At 45.3% G+C, this 16265-nt stretch overlaps 1 protein-coding gene across 1 annotated transcript; it reads right to left on the bottom strand.

Moving 5' to 3' along the window:
* Positions 1-251: 251 nt before the first annotated feature.
* LOC106564351 (synaptogyrin-2) lies at positions 252-14982 on the bottom strand. Its single transcript, XM_014130411.3, has 5 exons — positions 14703-14982; positions 5794-5926; positions 5129-5233; positions 4711-4847; positions 252-4538 (listed from the first exon to the last, which is right to left on the bottom strand). The coding sequence occupies exons 1-5, from the start codon at positions 14820-14822 to the stop codon at positions 4287-4289; spliced, it is 747 nt and encodes a 248-aa protein (XP_013985886.1). The 5' UTR covers positions 14823-14982; the 3' UTR covers positions 252-4286.
* Positions 14983-16265: the final 1283 nt, after the last annotated feature.

Below are 16265 nucleotides of genomic sequence, written 5' to 3'. Positions count from 1 at the left end.
CAATAACCTGTTTAGGTCTTGGCAGTTGGCATGTTGTTGTACTGTACAACTGGCTGCCAATTAAGATTATTTTTATGGTAACACAGAAATCCCAAATGCACATTTTACCAGTACTGTAGCATGGTTACATTAGACAGTCACTTCAATCTGGACTTGTAAACATGTATTTTTTTTAAACCAGTCAAATTATGACCAAATATTGGATTTTCAAGGCAGATTTTATTCTGCCCCACGCAGACACACACACGTCATTTAGACAGAACAGAAATTTAATTAGAACCTCGTGACATCACAAACATGGCTGCTGTTGAAAGGCACTTCCTAATTATTATACAATGGATTCAATAGAACACAACTGAACTAACAGGTTTCTGGTGCATTAAAGCTATAAGGAAGTGTAACACAGAATTTGCAAATAAACTTCATGAATGTAAAATAAGTGAGAAACTCAAATCTACACTATTTCATTTAGATCTGTGGTGGTGGAGATCAAATGGTAAATCAAAATCACATAACCAATGATGTAAAACAATGGACAAAAAGTAAAATATACACATCACCCCTACAACTACAGAAAACAAAAGCAATCGATTAACTCAGTCCCAATACTAAACAGCAAATCACATACAGAACTCTTGGCTATCAATCAATCATAGATACAAAGGTTGCTAACAGGTGAGGTTTAATTTGAACAGTAAGGCTGCATTTACACAGGCAGCCCAATTATTTGCAAAAGATCTGATCTCACTGGTCAAAAGATCAGAATTGGACTGCCTGTGTAGACGCCGCCTTACTAGGCCAAGCTGGACATCTAGGGGGTATGTTCAGGATTGCAAACAAATTGCAACATCACTCATCTCCCATACACATCTGCTAACATTTATGAACACAAGGCAACAGTTTGATAATCCTGAATATGCCCTTCAGTTTTTGCTCTAGTGCGTGCCATCATGACTTTAAATTAATTTCTTCAAGGTTTTATAATGTAAATATATGGACAGTTTGAGAGGTTGATTGGGCAAATAGAGTGTATACACCATCGCGTTTGAGCCTTCTGTAGGAAGGACACTACACAGGCACTAGCGGAAAAGTTGAAATGGTTGGTGACACTATCAGTGGAGGCTGTTGAGGGGAGGACGGCTCATAATATTGTCTGGGATGGAATCAACCATGAGACAACCACGTGTCTGATTCCATTCACTCCATTCCAGCCATTATGAGCCGTCCTCCCCTCAGCAGCCTCCACTGTCCTGTACACATATAAATACCGAGGGAGCGGTTCCACCCTCCCAAAATGTTTCCACTACTAGCCTAGCAAAGTAATATCACTCATATTTAATAAATACACTTCTGTGCCCCAAATGGCACTATAATCCCTATGTAGGGTCCATATAGTGTAGTGCACTATATAGGGAATAGGGTGACATTTTGGACACAAGCCAGTGAGGTCTTCCCTTTGACCAAGTGGACTCCAATGATGTATATAAACAACTTATGTGTGTGTCTACATTTACCTACACACATCTATCTATATGTGAATATGTACATCTATGCTTGTCTATGGTGGACTCAAGGTCACCATGGTGTCAACATTACATACAGTGAGTCTAAGGCACCGTCAACAAAGTATACCAGGGTTCTTGTTAAGGAGAAGTGCATAACATTTACATAGAAGCCATTCTTCAATGGATTCTACGTCTGCTGTTTTCAGTCTTCTCCTTTAATGCGTCAATCAGCAGTTGAAACGATAACAAATCCCGTTTCGGTAGAAAGCTGAGGGACGGGGCTCAAACTCATAGAGTTATGGATACGAGGACTGACCGTCCATGAAATCAAAATGATAGTTCACCATGTTGAGGCTAAATAGGGTTTGTTTACATACATTGGAGTAAAACAAGCTTAGAATTTTGGGTTCTGATGGGGTACAACAGTTGAACTAACCTCATGAGGCATTTCTAAGTTCTATTCTTGAAGAATCAATTGGTACATATCATTAATACATCCAAAAATGTATCTGCAGATTGCCACTTTAAAGAAGCAATTGATGAAATCCCAAGTATTGTATTGTTATCAAGTGCTTAAGTTAGTCCTGTATGATTTACATTTAAAGTCAGTCAGATGGTTTGAAGTAGTAATCTACGAAGTGCCAAAGCACACTTGGACCTTGGTGGACCGGAGCTATACAGCCGCAGCCCTTGGTTGTGTTCATTGGTGCACACCACAGCAAAACTTTTTGCAATGGAAAAACAAATTGATGAAAACCTTCCAACTGTTTTACTTGTTTTGAAAGCAGTAACTCCCCTCAATGTACTCTGAACATTTAATGACTCTAGGACCAAGAAAATGTATTCAAAATAGCTTCTGAAGTTCAGTAATTGTGTGCTTGTTAATGTTCATATATAGCCGTTTTTTCTTCCATTTGGTGCCTAATGAACATGACCCAGCTGCTGCACTGAGGTTCCTGAAGTCAGTCTTGGCAGTAAGAGTAATTTATTCATGAATTACTATACTTTTACCTTTAGTAGTACAAAGCAGGGAGTGGTCTCAGACTCAGAAAGACTGATAGTGGGTTTCCTAAGTAATACAAACCATAGATGGCTTTATCTAGCGGCAGTGGAAGACTTATGTTCCCATTCTCCACCCTTTTCCAGTGCACATGGTTCTAAAAGCATAGCACTGGTGTAAGGATTGGCTGGAGGGAGTTTCCACCATTGTCAAAGCCATAGGGGAAAAAAGTAGGCCAGTACAGTGCATGCTTTGGGAGAAGGATGGAGAATTGGGACTAATTTATCTCCTGGTTACAGCCTGGTTTCCACCCATCCAGTTGCTATAGTTTTTCTGGACAGTAGACATATGAAAGATGACTGACAACTCAATCAATACATAATGACTAGATAGGAACATACAGATCAGTTGAGCAAACAAGCCTTGTGTTTTCAACGGGCGGTTTAACGTGTTTTTTTCTTTAGGCTTTTTATGGCTTTATCTTGACTGTTATCAGATAGACAGGGTTAAAGAGTTATGAAAAAGGACTTGTATACTGCATCCTAAATGACACCCTATATATAGTGCACTACTTTTAACCAGAGCCTTATGGGTCCTGGTCAAAAGTAGTCCACTATAAAGGGAATTGGGTGCCATTTGGGACACAGACAACGTCTGTCTACGGCTCCTGAAGTGGGACAGAAACCCAGCAGTTTACATAGGACATTAATAATAAGGCTTTCTTGGGCATTTGGCTTATAGTTGGCTTATCCTGTAGAATTCAGTAGTCTCATGATACACTGGTCAATTAAATAAACATACTTTTTTGACATTGAATAAAACATTATGCTTGCATGTCATCATCAATATAATTGTGCAAATTGAAAACAAAAAGATAAAATGTTTAAAAAAAAGACACTACAGCCATTCAAAGAATTGACGCTTCGACTATGAATATCTAGTATGTACAGACACCAGAGGCGGCTGGTGGGAGAAAGCTATAGGAGGACTGGCTCACTAATGGCTGGAATGAAATTAACTGAACCGAGTCAAGCATGTGGTTTCCATGTTTGATAGCGTTCCATTTATTCCATTCCAGCCATTACAATAAGGAGGTCCTCCTATAGCTCATCCCACCATCCTCCTCTGACAGATACACATTCTCCTTCCTTCTGGAACACAGAAGCAGGGGACTAGAGTTCTGAACAGAGAGGGGGGGGGGGGGGAAGACAAGCACACTGATTAGCTAAAGCAAGCACTTGCCCCTCCCACGAGAGCTCTCATTGGCCGTTTTTCGCATATCCCAAATCATGTGAGCTCCAGTGTCATGTGACCAAGCTCTGACTTTTGCCCCTCCCCCTCAGCTGCGCCCCTGTCTCAGGGTAGAAGTCTCCCTTTAACCACATCATCCACTGAATTAGTAGTAAGCAGACCTGTGTTCAAACACTATTTAAAACCATTTCAAATACTTTATCGGTCTGTGCTTTCATCCAGTTTCCCTGTTGCAAATTAAACCAATATAAAAGTTGACAGAGTGCAAACTCCACCCACCTTGCACTGCAGACAGACAAAAGCAAAACAAATATTTCAAATAGTATTTGAACCCAGGTCTGGTGATAAGGAGCTTCCACCTCCTTTCTCCATACTTCTATCCCAGTAATAGTATGGTGAAATTGCCCCTTGGCCTAGATGCTGATCTTGGGTCAGTTTTGCATTTCCCCCACTAATGGTTAAGGTTAGGAATGGGGGAAGTGAAGCTGATCCTAGATCTGTACCTAGGGGAAACTTCACCGCGGAGCCCCTCAGTAGTTGGGGGGTTGGTAGTCCCCCTGGGGTTGAGTGGAGGTGATGGTGCTGGGGGTGAAGGGGGTTTGTTGGAAGTCGTCTGGCGCACTGGAAGGGTACGGGGAGTAGGTGGTGGGGGTGTAGGCCGAGGGGGCGTAGGTCGGAGGGTAAGGGGTGTGCTGCTCCGGCGGAGGCTCGGTGTAGATGCTCTGGGTGACATCAGCAACGCCACGGCGATATCTCCCCAAAGCGAAGTAGGTTAGGATTCCCTGTTGTAGACACAAAGAGGAGTCAATTCATGAATCAATTAATGAATTAATCATTCAGTCAGTCAATGGATCAATGAATAAGTCAGTCAGTGTGGTGAAGCTATGACCAGGCCATAGTGTAGCTGTAGTAAAGGAGAGGTAGTAAGGCAGCTGTAGTGACAGTCCTCCTCACCCAGGTGGCAATAGAGAAGAAAGAGAAGGCGATAGTGGCGCGGGCGGCGTCCTGGGGGATTCCTCTGACATCAAGCGTATGACTCCATTGGCTAGCCAGGAGGCAGAAACACACGAACCACAGGAACGTCCACACACCTGATACAAACAGACAAGAAACAAGGAATATACTTATTTACACTACAACTACCTACAGGGTCACATTCATTAGGAAACACAACTGAGAATGTTATGAAACCTTTAATCAATGGGGAAAAAATATATAAGCGTTTCTTATTGTACGTTCCAGGCAGTCCCTCCCCGTTTCAGTCCGTTTTCTTCCATGTGGTGCTATGATGAACAAGACCCAGGTGACTGGAAGCTCTCTCCTCACACCACAACCCTAGGTTTACACACACCTCCCCTTACCCCCTCCTCACCTGAGAATCCCAGGTCGGCCATGACAGCGTACTTCCTCTCTTTTGCGTTGCTCATCAGCGGCATGTAGGCGTCCAATAAGAGGAAGAAAAAACAGGCCAGGAAGGCTAGAGAAATAAAGAGATACTTTATAAATATATATTTTAACAATTTATTGAGACTAAGGAAATGAGGTGGGGAGTCAGGCAAGTGGGAGAAACAGTAAGAAGGACTCAGGGTTTGAACCCCAGTCTCCTGCGGGGAGTCGTATTATGAGACAAGGAATCAACCCCAGTCTCCTGCGGGGAGTCGTATTATGAGACGTGCCGGGAGTGTTACCACTACACCATAGCTCTGCATAGAGAGATACTTTCTATTGTCGATTGTCACAGAGACACAAAATTATTTTTCTGTTATCTGAACCCAGGGCACAACGGCGGGAGATGCCATCTCTGATCCCGTTTGCTGCCCGGCCCCGACCAGATTTTTCCCACTCAAGGGTTGTTTCCCCTAGGTACAGATCTAGGATCTGCTTCCCCTCCCCAATCCTATCTATTACTTAGTGAGGGATGGAGGGGGAAATGCTTAACTGTCCCAAGATCAGCATCTTGGGGAGACTTCACTCAACACCATTTTTACATCAGCCCTGGGATTAGAACCTGTAACCCAGCACCACTAGACTACTTACCTATGACACCGATGCCCACAGCGTAGTGACACGCCGAGTCATTCTGGTTGAAGACGCAATGCGCCTCGGGTTTGTGTGGCTTGTTGACAAATCCCTCCGCCGTGATGCAGGAGAAGACCACGATGGAAAAAATCTAAGAAGGGGAAGAGAGGAAAGTTTCAATTTGACTGTTTTGACTGTGACCTGCATGTTCATTTATCCATCTAGTCGTCTATCAACGACGGGGCCTTGTTTCTCCATCCCTCAACGACGGGGGCCTTGTTTCTCCATCCCTCAACGACGGGGGCCTTGTTTCTCCATCCCTCAACGACGGGGGCCTTGTTTCTCCATCCCTCAACGACGGGGGCCTTGTTTCTCCATCCCTCAACGACGGGGCCTTGTTTCTCCATCCCTCAACGACGGGGGCCTTGTTTCTCCATCCCTCAACGACGGGGGCCTTGTTTCTCCATCCCTCAACGACGGGGGCCTTGTTTCTCCATCCCTCAACGACGGGGGCCTTGTTTCTCCATCCCTCAACGACGGGGGCCTTGTTTCTCCATCCCTCAACGACGGGGGCCTTGTTTCTCCATCCCTCAACGACGGGGGCCTTGTTTCTCCATCCCTCAACGACGGGGGCCTTGTTTCTCCATCCCTCAACGACGGGGGCCTTATTTCTCCATCTAGTCATCTATCAATGACGGGGCCAGTAGAAACATAGAATATCTTTCAGAAGACCTCTCATTGTAACAGGCGACACTATCCACTTAGGCTCTCTATTTTTCCATTCCAATGACTGTGAGAACAGAAAAACTAGGGCCTGATGCCAACACCAGGGTCGTGTTCTTTAGGACAACAGAAAACCTTTCAAAACTGTAAACTAAAATGAACACTTCTTATTGGACGAGTCCAGGGAGTCCCTCTCTTTTTTAGTCTAGTTCTCTCTCTCTCCATTTGGTGCTTAATGAACCGGACCCAGGCCTCTGTTGTCAGTTCAGTTCCAGTCTCTGTCTTGTTACTGGTCCACCACCGTCATGTGACCCAGCAGCACTGACATACTTGTGACCAGAGATGCCACCAATTTCCTCTTCAAATATTAGTGAGACAGAGAGAAATGTGTGTTTCCTTTGAGAATGGGATGGAAAAGAAAGAGAGAAAGGAGAAAAATAGTGTCTCTTTCCAGAGAAAGAAAGACAACGGGAGAGAACGGTACAGATAGTTACTGGGGAGTTCCAAAAAGAGAGAACTGAAAAGTGAGAGAAAGAGATATCAAAGCCAGGGAGACAGAGAAACCGAGAGAGACAGAAATAATTCAACAACAGCAGAGAGAGAGTCTGCTGACTGAGGGAAGAGAGAGAGAATTCAACAACAGCAGAGAGAGAGTCTGCTGACTGAGGGAAGAGAGAGAGAATTCAACAACAGTAGAGAGAGAGTCTGCTGACTGAGGGAAGAGAGAGAGAATTCAACAACAGCAGAGAGAGAGTCTGCTGACTGAGGGAAGAGAGAGAGAATTCAACAACAGCAGAGAGAGAGTCTGCTGACTGAGGGAAGAGAGAGAGAATTCAACAACAGCAGAGAGAAAGTCTGCTGACTGAGGGAAGAGAGAGAGAATTCAACAACAGCAGAGAGAAAGTCTGCTGACTGAGGGAAGAGAGAGAGAATTCAACAACAGCAGAGAGAAAGTCTGCTGACTGAGGGAAGAGAGAGAGAATTCAACAACAGTAGAGAGAGTCTGCTGACTGAGGGAAGAGAGAGAGAATTCAACAACAGTAGAGAGAGAGTCTGCTGACTGAGGGAAGAGAGAGAGAATTCAACAACAGTAGAGAGAGTCTGCTGACTGAGGGAAGAGAGAGAGAATTCAACAACAGCAGAGAGAGAGTCTGCTGACTGAGGGAAGAGAGAGAGAATTCAACAACAGCAGAGAGAGTCTGCTGACTGAGGGAAGAGAGAGAGAATTCAACAACAGCAGAGAGTCTGCTGACTGAGGGAAGAGAGAGAGAATTCAACAACAGCAGAGAGAGAGTCTGCTGACTGAGGGAAGAGAGAGAGAATTCAACAACAGTAGAGAGAGAGTCTGCTGACTGAGGGAAGAGAGAGAGAATTCAACAACAGTAGAGAGAGAGTCTGCTGACTGAGGGAAGAGAGAGAGAATTCAACAACAGTAGAGAGAAAGTCTGCTGACTGAGGGAAGAGAGAGAGAATTCAACAACAGTAGAGAGAGAGTCTGCTGACTGAGGGAAGAGAGAGAGAATTCAACAACAGCAGAGAGAGAGTCTGCTGACTGAGGGAAGAGAGAGAGAATTCAACAACAGTAGAGAGAGAGTCTGCTGACTGAGGGAAGAGAGAGAGAATTCAACAACAGCAGAGAGTCTGCTGACTGAGGGAAGAGAGAGAGAATTCAACAACAGCAGAGAGAGAGTCTGCTGACTGAGGGAAGAGAGAGAGAATTCAACAACAGCAGAGAGAGAGTCTGCTGACTGAGGGAAGAGAGAGAGAATTCAACAACAGTAGAGAGAGTCTGCTGACTGAGGGAAGAGAGAGAGAATTCAACAACAGCAGAGAGAGAGTCTGCTGACTGAGGGAAGAGAGAGAGAATTCAACAACAGCAGAGAGTCTGCTGACTGAGGGAAGAGAGAGAGAATTCAACAACAGTAGAGAGAGAGTCTGCTGACTGAGGGAAGAGAGAGAGAATTCAACAACAGCAGAGAGAAAGTCTGCTGACTGAGGGAAGAGAGAGAATTCAACAACAGTAGAGAGAGTCTGCTGACTGAGGGAAGAGAGAGAATTCAACAACAGTAGAGAGAGTCTGCTGACTGAGGGAAGAGAGAGAGAATTCAACAACAGTAGAGAGAGTCTGCTGACTGAGGGAAGAGAGAGAGAATTCAACAACAGCAGAGAGAGAGTCTGCTGACTGAGGAAAGAGAGAGAATTCAACAACAGCAGAGAGAAAGTCTGCTGACTGAGGGAAGAGAGAGAGAATTCAACAACAGCAGAGAGAGAGTCTGCTGACTGAGGGAAGAGAGAGAGAATTCAACAACAGCAGAGAGAGAGTCTGCTGACTGAGGGAAGAGAGAGAGAATTCAACAACAGCAGAGAGAGAGAATGCTGACTGAGGGAGAGAGAGAGAGCGACGAGGGGGGGGTTCAACAACAGTAGAGAGAAAGTCTGCTGACTGAGGGAAGAGAGAGAGAATTCAACAACAGCAGAGAGTCTGCTGACTGAGGGAAGAGAGAGAGAATTCAACAACAGTAGAGAGAGAGTCTGCTGACTGAGGGAAGAGAGAGAGAATTCAACAACAGCAGAGAGTCTGCTGACTGAGGGAAGAGAGAGAGAATTCAACAACAGCAGAGAGAGAGTCTGCTGACTGAGGGAAGAGAGAGAGAATTCAACAACAGCAGAGAGAGAGTCTGCTGACTGAGGGAAGAGAGAGAGAATTCAACAACAGTAGAGAGAGTCTGCTGACTGAGGGAAGAGAGAGAGAATTCAACAACAGCAGAGAGAGAGTCTGCTGACTGAGGGAAGAGAGAGAGAATTCAACAACAGCAGAGAGTCTGCTGACTGAGGGAAGAGAGAGAGAATTCAACAACAGTAGAGAGAGAGTCTGCTGACTGAGGGAAGAGAGAGAGAATTCAACAACAGCAGAGAGAAAGTCTGCTGACTGAGGGAAGAGAGAGAATTCAACAACAGTAGAGAGAGTCTGCTGACTGAGGGAAGAGAGAGAATTCAACAACAGTAGAGAGAGTCTGCTGACTGAGGGAAGAGAGAGAGAATTCAACAACAGTAGAGAGAGTCTGCTGACTGAGGGAAGAGAGAGAGAATTCAACAACAGCAGAGAGAGAGTCTGCTGACTGAGGAAAGAGAGAGAATTCAACAACAGCAGAGAGAAAGTCTGCTGACTGAGGGAAGAGAGAGAGAATTCAACAACAGCAGAGAGAGAGTCTGCTGACTGAGGGAAGAGAGAGAGAATTCAACAACAGCAGAGAGAGAGTCTGCTGACTGAGGGAAGAGAGAGAGAATTCAACAACAGCAGAGAGAGAGAATGCTGACTGAGGGAAGAGAGAGAGAATTCAACAACAGCAGAGAGAGAGAATGCTGACTGAGGGAAGAGAGAGAGAATGCTGACTGAGGGAAAGGAAGAGTGATGGAAGAGAGACAGAAACAAAGGAAACTGTGAGAGAGCACCAACAGACGATAACCCACATGTTATTTCCTTACGCCATGTCATACAACAATGGTGTGTGTGTTTGTGTGAGTGAGTGAGCGTGTGTGCGAGCAAGTGTCTATGCGATGACGAGTGTGTGTTCCACTGGATATGAGAGGGTCCTTGGAAGACACTGCCAGAGAGAGCACTGGATGGAGGGGGGGGGCTAGATGGGGTATCACCTTACCTCCCATCTGCCCCCACCGTTAGGGAGAACTGGTTGTGTCGACAGACAGCACATTCTGTCCAGACCTAGGTAGTGTCCCAAATGGCTACCTATTCACTACATAGGGCACTTCTTTTGATCAGAGGTCCATGGGCCCTGATCAAAAGTAGTGCACTATATAGGCAATCGGATGCCATTTGAGTCACAGACCCTACTGTGTTACACTGTTTACATGTTGGTACGCTACACTGCTCAGGCTTACAGGCTTATAAACCAACTAGACTGACAATTTCCACCGTGTGGCTCTAGTGTTATCTGTTAATGTACGTCTCTGTATGGAGGAGACTGTCTGAGCAACAGACATCTTGGTGGTATGTAGCTACAAGACCTGAGGTTAGATATTACTGAACAGGGCCTAGGGGCATCTGGTCTTGGTCAGATATTACTGAACAGGGCCTAGGGGCATCTGGTCTTGGTTAGATATTACTGAACAGGGCCTAGGGGCATCTGGTCTTGGTCAGATATTACTGAACAGGGCCTAGGGGCATCTGGTCTTGGTCAGATATTACTGAACAGGGCCTAGGGGCATCTGGTCTTGGTTAGATATTACTGAACAGGGCCTAGGGGCATCTGGTCTTGGTTAGATATTACTGAACAGGGCCTAGGGGCATCTGGTCTTGGTTAGATATTACTGAACAGGGCCTAGGGGCATCTGGTCTTGGTTAGATATTACTGAACAGGGCCTAGGGGCATCTGGTCTTGGTTAGATATTACTGAACAGGGCCTAGGGGCATCTGGTCTTGGTTAGATATTACTGAACAGGGCCTAGGGGCATCTGGTCTTGGTCAGATATTACTGAACAGGGCCTAGGGGCATCTGGTCTTGGTCAGATATTACTGAACAGGGCCTAGGGGCATCTGGTCTTGGTTAGATATTATTGAACAGGGCCTAGGGGCATCTGGTCTTGGTTAGATATTATTGAACAGGGCCTAGGGGCATCTGGTCTTGGTTAGATATTATTGAACAGGGCCTAGGGGCATCTGGTCTTGGTTAGATATTACTGAACAGGGCCTAGGGGCATCTGGTCTTGGTTAGATATTACTGAACAGGGCCTAGGGGCATCTGGTCTTGGTTAGATATTACTGAACAGGGCCTAGGGGCATCTGGTCTTGGTTAGATATTACTGAACAGGGCCTAGGGGCATCTGGTCTTGGTCAGATATTACTGAACAGGGCCTAGGGGCATCTGGTCTTGGTTAGATATTACTGAACAGGGCCTAGGGGCATCTGGTCTTGGTTAGATATTACTGAACAGGGCCTAGGGGCATCTGGTCTTGGTTAGATATTACTGAACAGGGCCTAGGGGCATCTGGTCTTGGTTAGATATTACTGAACAGGGCCTAGGGGCATCTGGTCTTGGTTAGATATTACTGAACAGGGCCTAGGGGCATCTGGTCTTGGTTAGATATTACTGAACAGGGCCTAGGGGCATCTGGTCTTGGTTAGATATTACTGAACAGGGCCTAGGGGCATCTGGTCTTGGTTAGATATTACTGAACAGGGCCTAGGGGCATCTGGTCTTGGTTAGATATTACTGAACAGGGCCTAGGGGCATCTGGTCTTGGTTAGATATTATTGAACAGGGCCTAGGGGCATCTGGTCTTGGTTAGATATTACTGAACAGGGCCTAGGGGCATCTGGTCTTGGTTAGATATTATTGAACAGGGCCTAGGGGCATCTGGTCTTGGTTAGATATTACTGAACAGGGCCTAGGGGCATCTGGTCTTGGTTAGATATTACTGAACAGGGCCTAGGGGCATCTGGTCTTGGTCAGATATTATTGAACAGGGCCTAGGGGCATCTGGTCTTGGTCAGATATTATTGAACAGGGCCTAGGGGCATCTGGTCTTGGTTAGATATTATTGAACAGGGCCTAGGGGCATCTGGTCTTGGTTAGATATTATTGAACAGGGCCTAGGGGCATCTGGTCTTGGTTAGATATTACTGAACAGGGCCTAGGGGCATCTGGTCTTGGTTAGATATTATTGAACAGGGCCTAGGGGCATCTGGTCTTGGTCAGATATTATTGAACAGGGCCTAGGGGCATCTGGTCTTGGTTAGATATTACTGAACAGGGCCTAGGGGCATCTGGTCTTGGTTAGATATTACTGAACAGGGCCTAGGGGCATCTGGTCTTGGTCAGATATTATTGAACAGGGCCTAGGGGCATCTGGTCTTGGTTAGATATTACTGAACAGGGCCTAGGGGCATCTGGTCTTGGTTAGATATTACTGAACAGGGCCTAGGGGCATCTGGTCTTGGTTAGATATTATTGAACAGGGCCTAGGGGCATCTGGTCTTGGTCAGATATTATTGAACAGGGCCTAGGGGCATCTGGTCTTGGTCAGATATTATTGAACAGGGCCTAGGGGCATCTGGTCTTGGTTAGATATTACTGAACAGGGCCTAGGGGCATCTGGTCTTGGTTAGATATTACTGAACAGGGCCTAGGGGCATCTGGGGAGTCTGGGGTGGGGTTGGGGAGATATTATTGAACAGGGCCTAGGGGCATCTGGTCTTGGTCAGATATTATTGAACAGGGCCTAGGGGCATCTGGTCTTGGTTAGATATTACTGAACAGGGCCTAGGGGCATCTGGTCTTGGTTAGATATTACTGAACAGGGCCTAGGGGCATCTGGTCTTGGTCAGATATTATTGAACAGGGCCTAGGGGCATCTGGTCTTGGTTAGATATTACTGAACAGGTCCTAGGGGCATCTGGTCTTGGTTAGATATTACTGAACAGGGCCTAGGGGCATCTGGTCTTGGTCAGATATTACTGAACAGGGCCTAGGGGCATCTGGTCTTGGTTAGATATTACTGAACAGGGCCTAGGGGCATCTGGTCTTGGTTAGATATTACTGAACAGGGCCTAGGGGCATCTGGTCTTGGTTAGATATTACTGAACAGGGCCTAGGGGCATCTGGTCTTGGTTAGATATTATTGAACAGGGCCTAGGGGCATCTGGTCTTGGTTAGATATTACTGAACAGGGCCTAGGGGCATCTGGTCTTGGTTAGATATTATTGAACAGGGCCTAGGGGCATCTGGTCTTGGTCAGATATTATTGAACAGGGCCTAGGGGCATCTGGTCTTGGTTAGATATTACTGAACAGGGCCTAGGGGCATCTGGTCTTGGTTAGATATTACTGAACAGGGCCTAGGGGCATCTGGTCTTGGTTAGATATTATTGAACAGGGCCTAGGGGCATCTGGTCTTGGTTAGATATTATTGAACAGGGCCTAGGGGCATCTGGTCTTGGTTAGATATTACTGAACAGGGCCTAGGGGCATCTGGTCTTGGTTAGATATTACTGAACAGGGCCTAGGGGCATCTGAAAAGTAGATGCATATGCGCGCATCGACATTAACACACACCCACACAACATTTTTTGGAGTTCCTCAAACCTAATGGACCAATCAAACCAGGAATATCCCTAAAATTACAATCTCTACCATTAGGCATATCAGACCACAGACTGACTAACTGGGCCTCTCTCTCCCTCTTTGGAAAGTCCCTCTCACTGCCTTCTGGTGGAGCAACATGACATTACAACATGCCTGTTGATGACCAACCAAAATGGGCTGGCAGTGGGTGCTGCTACCACTCACGTCTATATGACACGTCTTTTGCTATGTCAAAGAATAGGCCTAATGTCGAGGGAAAACGATTTTTCCTCAGAGTTTAATTTGTGTGCGTGATTGTCATTATTGGACAAACAGGCCCTGGTATCTCAGAAGGCAGAAGTGTCCATGTGTTCAGACCACTTTAGGCTGTTGTCCCATTACGTCCTTTTAACCTCACCTGTATCAGACAATGGAAACACACAGTGTTCACTAAGTTTCACTTCAACTAGCCTAGTTCAAGCTGTGTGAATCCTTTAAGTCTTATATGTACACTTCTGCGTTGTGTTTCTAAACAATAACAGCAGCAGCTGCTGCCACAGGCATCACATGGGGGTTAGTTCCCCTCAGTCTGTGTGTTGATAACATCTTCAATACACTGTCAGTCCATACGTATGACATTACACAATGAAGCTCCATGTAAGCCTAGTTAGAAGTGTAGCCTAGGCACATAGCTAGGCCGAATCAATTTATCATGATAAAAATGCAATGAATTGGAAATAACTCCCGCCCCCACCCACTTCAATAGTATCCTGATTGTTGTTGTCAACAGTTGCACGTCCGCAGCTGTACTTTGCAGTGTCGTGACATCAACTGTAACATTATACATCTATCAAGAGGAATACGAGTCGACAATAACACATTGGCTAATATGCAATTAAAGGGCTATCTGTGGTGAAAATATATATTCGGGATGATCAGATCAACATTTAACACAAACGGCATAGTTCGCTCAGTTGCGTTTGAAATTATACAAAGACAAAGTGGCAGGTAACGTTAGACAATGTGTTAACGTTAAGCCTCTGTGCTCAACTTCCTTGAAACATTTTAGTCAATAAGTAACTCAAGTTATTACTCTCTGTGTTGCTTGCTTTGTCAAACTCACCCAACTCAAGAAGCGCACGATAGTGTACGGTTGTTTAGCAAACTTCTGAAAGTCGAAGCTACCGCCTGCGAGCGAAGCTCCGTACGCACTAGCGCCACCAACTCCCCCGGTCTCCTCCATTTCTGTTGCTCAAGTTCAGCACAAGTCACAAGACAAGCAACCGTTGATTTAGACACGAATCTTCCTTGTAACACAGATAGCTAGACTACCAACCGCCTTCTTGTTTTTTCGCGACGAGTTTCCTGAAAGTAGAAGGACGCCTACACATACGCACGTAGTGTGCTATCTCCCAAGGGACCGTCGTGAAAATGTAATTTCACACAAAAGTTAACTATATTGATACGATGTGGCTCACTTGGTCATAAACATGGTCATATGGTTCTCTTTGTGAAAACGTATCAGACAGAAGAAGTCATAATTGGCTATCCACTTTTATTCGACAAAAATATATTTAATTTGTCTGTCTTGTAGCAATGGACATCTCCCTAATAGTAAATTGTATTCAGTTGTCTATCTCTCTCAGCGTATCCCCCCAATACCCATATCTCTCTCTCTCTCTCTCTCTCTCTCTCTCTCTCTCTCTCTCAATTTTCAATTCAATTCAATTTGCAAAGCTTACTTTGGATATTTACAATATGAAAATAATAAGAATCAAAATTGTCAATGGGACAACGGTAACAACAATAACCAAGGGTCAAAATAACCACACATTCAACAATAACAATAAGCATACAGTAGAGGACATGTGCAGGTTGATTGGTCTGTCAGACACTGTCCCTCAACTTCTGGCAGGCAGCAATGTAGTGCGCTGCCAACCCACAGCTCTCTGCGTCCTCCCCCAACAGGACGGGTAGCCTACTCTCATCAGAGAGGTCTTGGAAACCTTGAATAAGGGTTTCAAATTTGGGGAAATGACACTCTCTAATTGTTTAATATTTTTTACATTTTGTCAGGAAATGCAGCTCCGTCTTAGGTTCTGCTGTTGTGCAGTGGTTGCACAGCCTTTCCTCTACAGGGAGCCAGGTTTTCAAGTGTCTACCCTTCTCAATGGCAAGGCTGTGCTCACTGAGGAGCCTGTACTTTGGTTTTGATCAGTAACCATGGTCAAATAGTTAGCCACGATGTACTGTTGATTTAGGGCCAGATAGCACTGCATTTTGCTCTGTGCTTGTGCTTGTGTTTCCCAATATGCAAGGTAGTTTTGTTTTGACTGTGTTGTAATTTGGTTTATTCTGATTGATTGGATGTTCTGGTCCTGAGGCTTTAGTGTGTTAGTAGAACAAGTTTGTGAACTCAGCCCCAGGACCCATGGCACAATTACCTCTCTGTAGCCGTTGGGACAGTGAGTGACAATGTCAGCCTTACACCATGTCTCCTGCAGAATGATGACGTCAACATCTTTAAGATGTGTGTTGAACTCCAGTGTTAAACTCTTCAGTCTGAAGGTTGATGAGTTTAGGCCCTGAATGTTCCACATGCTAACTGATAGCGATTTCATGTTGCAAAAAGAACGAATAGCAGTCAGAAACACAGTAACTACTAACTAATAAGTTGTTAAGAGTG

Source organism: Salmo salar, chromosome 12, assembly GCF_965601325.2.
Source record: "Salmo salar chromosome 12, fSalSal1, whole genome shotgun sequence".
Lineage (NCBI taxonomy): Eukaryota > Metazoa > Chordata > Actinopteri > Salmoniformes > Salmonidae > Salmo > Salmo salar.
Note: the sequence above shows the minus strand (reverse complement) of the source record. Positions and strands in the feature narration are given on the sequence as shown.